General features: G+C 36.6%; 1 protein-coding gene across 1 annotated transcript in view; it reads right to left on the minus strand.

Moving 5' to 3' along the window:
* Positions 1 to 1,416: 1,416 nt before the first annotated feature.
* The window catches only part of Khc (kinesin heavy chain), an 18,695-nt gene continuing 18,268 nt past the window's right edge, over positions 1,417 to 1,843 (minus strand). Inside the window, exons 18-19 of the mRNA XM_074087979.1 lie at positions 1,601 to 1,711; positions 1,417 to 1,510 (exon numbers count right to left, since the gene is read on the minus strand). Of these exons, the coding sequence (XP_073944080.1) occupies positions 1,500 to 1,510; positions 1,601 to 1,711 (122 nt within the window). The 3' untranslated portion in view covers positions 1,417 to 1,499. The remainder of the gene's footprint in view (positions 1,511 to 1,600; positions 1,712 to 1,843) is intronic.

Here is a 1,843-nt window from a genome sequence, read left to right on the forward strand (position 1 = left end):
CACGCAACTTTTATTGTATTTTTGTGTGCCAAAGGTAATATTGCACATTGAGTCGATTACGTTCCGTGGAACTTAGAAACTAAAATAACCACTGAGACTTTCTATGCAGACGGGGTTCATTTTCATAATAATGATTATTATGTGCTAAAATCACAGATCACAAGCAAACGTGAACATGACGCGTGATGACGATGAGAGCTACGCGAAAGGTGATGATGATGAACGATAACCATCCTACACTACTACTTTATGCAAGAACTCTTCTAAGTGCTTCTACTAGGTACGCGTTGGTAATTTATATTTAATATGTATTTCTAGTAACCAGAGCAAAATTGTAATTAGTTGAATGAGATTTTCATGTTCCTTGACGGAATACAAAAATCACCCACTAAATTTATAATATGTATCCTTCCGGCGTCGCAGACCGTGCCTGTAAGCTGTGAACTTGCTGCGGGTAGCAAGTCGCCCAGGCAACGTACGTCTAATCCAATGCCTGACAGTCTTATTACTTATTCATTTCCAGTTTCTATTTTGAGTTCTCTCGTTATCACCCATGACACCTTAACGAACGTACCGAATCTTTCGTTAGTTAATTAAATAAATGCTCGCTTGTCAGCATAACAACGCTTATCACAATATATATAAAAATATATATGTTAATGAAGCCTAATCTATAACTAGACATTGAAGATGCATACTGGTATGCATTTGCCACCACACGTGATTACGAGGACTTTACAGCAACCGTATTAGACACTTATTTTTAAAGTTTTTTTTTTTTTTTGTATTTTTGTTTTATTTGTGCGGCAGCATATGCAAGTCTGCAAATTATTCACAGCGAATCTTAAACATAATAACGTATTGCATCTGTGAAAATATTTGAATGTGCCAATGGGAGAGAAATGAGAGTTGGTGCGTCTCAGTGATTCCAAAAATTTTGGTAACTGGCTCGGTCGGTATGTCTTTGTACTGCTCATCTTGAAACGTACATAACAAAACTCTGCCGCATTTCTTCCCACGGAATCATCATACTACTAAGATTATTAGGATATTTAATACAGTATGCAATGCAATTAGCATTTCAGATGCTATCAAGCTAAATTTAATACTTTTTGTCATTTTAATAAAAATATTATTTAATCTGATTATAAAAAAGCAACATCAACCGTCAAAGCTTCGGATTTGATTATATCGTAATACTTTTTGCAGGGGTACCTAACATTAATAGATATCGAACAAGTAGCCTGCTTAAATATTAGCAAAAAGCTATACCATCTAAATCCATGTGCACTGACATTTATATTTAGATTGCCCGAAACATTTTAAGCTTAAGATAACTACGATATTTCCTTTTTTTGTTGTAGCTTAAAATTAGGCTTTTATTAAACACGTATTTTTATTATAATGGATATAATGTTTTTAAGAATGATTTTTGCTGTGAGTTAGGTACACCTATGAAGTTCCATTTAAATTCTCTATGACATTCCATGGTTCGCTCTTCAACTTTCATCTGAAACAAAACGTATTCGGTGAGTAAAAATATTAAGGTTTGATTTTCAAGAATGGAAATGTCAATTAAGGAATGCAAGTGCACTCTGACCTCGTCCGCCCACGATGATGGACTTGCGCTTGATATCTTGCGCCGGCGCCGGCCGCACCGCGCCGGGCACGCCGCCCGCCAGGTGCCCGCCTCCGGCGCGGATCGGCTTTGCTGTAACACACGACAACAATTACACACATATCTATACCGTAAACTGGGGTGAATTTGATTTGAAGTAAAACTTCCATTTTACTTTTAAACACGAATATGTGGCGTTATCTTGGTAAAAAGGTACCTTGTTGT

The sequence above is a fragment of the Choristoneura fumiferana genome, chromosome 5 (assembly GCF_025370935.1).
Source record: "Choristoneura fumiferana chromosome 5, NRCan_CFum_1, whole genome shotgun sequence".
Lineage (NCBI taxonomy): Eukaryota > Metazoa > Arthropoda > Insecta > Lepidoptera > Tortricidae > Choristoneura > Choristoneura fumiferana.